The following is a 1,165-nucleotide window of genomic DNA, read 5'->3' on the forward strand; positions in this document are numbered from 1 at the left end:
ATCATATAGCTGAATGATGTTGATTAATCATATTTTGGATATAATGAAGTGTACTATAATTTGAATACTGAACCATGACTGAGTCGGTTAAATTGTCAAAAGTTATCGCATTTATTGGCTTTAAGCGAGTTATGATCAGCTCATTAATTCATAGGATATAATGCTATCACGAACTAACGTAATCACGTAATCATTCTATCTAGTAATAACACTGCAAAAGGTTGCATGAAACTCATTATCTGGCCAAATCAGGACGATAATAATAGATTTGTCAATCAAATGAATTGATTGTACTAAAATCTAAACTGTTAGCGTGCCTTCAACATTATCATAACACCGCACAATTTAAAGATAAAAGCTGGAACATAATTCTTATCTCTAGCGATCTATCGCTGATAATAAATCCAGTTATTTGGATTTATAAAGCTGGATATTACATAAGTGTATTGCAATAAAATCTTATCTGTAAGCATTTTAATAATAACTAGTCGAATCCCACTTACCCAGCTGTACACTATCAATGTGACTCAATAAGAAGAAAGCATCACATTATTTGGATACGTTTGTTTAATGTAATTTATGTCAATACTAGCAATATCTTGAAATCTAAAGATGGAAGCTTGATCTCTAAATTAATAATTGTATACATACGTCGAAACTGGATCATTAGAGCAAAATGATCGATATTAAGATATGCAATAGTTAATCACCAAATAATACTTGCTGCAATCATTGACATGTCATCTTTTAACCCGCTTTATCGAATCAAAAAATTATTTTTGATTAAGAGTTGGAAGCAAACAAAGTAATGGAGTTTAAACAAAGTGGCGGATATAACACAGAGCTAAAAAAATAAGAATGGTTTGAAAATGTACAAAGTATGCTAAGCAAACGCTGTTATTCCTTTATATTAAACGCTAGTACAAGACGTCTATTTCATGGTACTGCTAGTAGTAAAATAGCTGGGATATGTAGGAATGGTTTTGATAGAGATTATTCAGGGACAGCTGCAGGTTTGTATGTATAAAACCATATGAATATTTTACACATTATATTAGTAAATGTAAAATAGTAAATTTTGTAAAGGTATACTTTCATACCTACCCGTTTCCCGTACATCACTGAATAATTTTGAAAATTAAAAAAGTCTTGTCTCGCTGAAATT

General features: G+C 30.6%; 1 protein-coding gene across 1 annotated transcript in view; it reads left to right on the forward strand.

Annotated features, from left to right (window-relative positions):
• TRIADDRAFT_58761 (uncharacterized protein) overlaps positions 1-424 on the forward strand; it is a gene marked incomplete at both ends in the record, with an annotated part of 4,828 nt that extends 4,404 nt beyond the window's left edge. Inside the window, one exon of the mRNA XM_002114645.1 lies at positions 383-424. Within this exon, the coding sequence (XP_002114681.1) occupies positions 383-424 (42 nt within the window). The remainder of the gene's footprint in view (positions 1-382) is intronic.
• Between the last annotated feature and the right edge of the window lie 741 nt (positions 425-1,165).

The sequence above is a fragment of the Trichoplax adhaerens genome, genomic scaffold (genome assembly GCF_000150275.1).
Source record: "Trichoplax adhaerens TRIADscaffold_8 genomic scaffold, whole genome shotgun sequence".
NCBI lineage: Eukaryota > Metazoa > Placozoa > Uniplacotomia > Trichoplacea > Trichoplacidae > Trichoplax > Trichoplax adhaerens.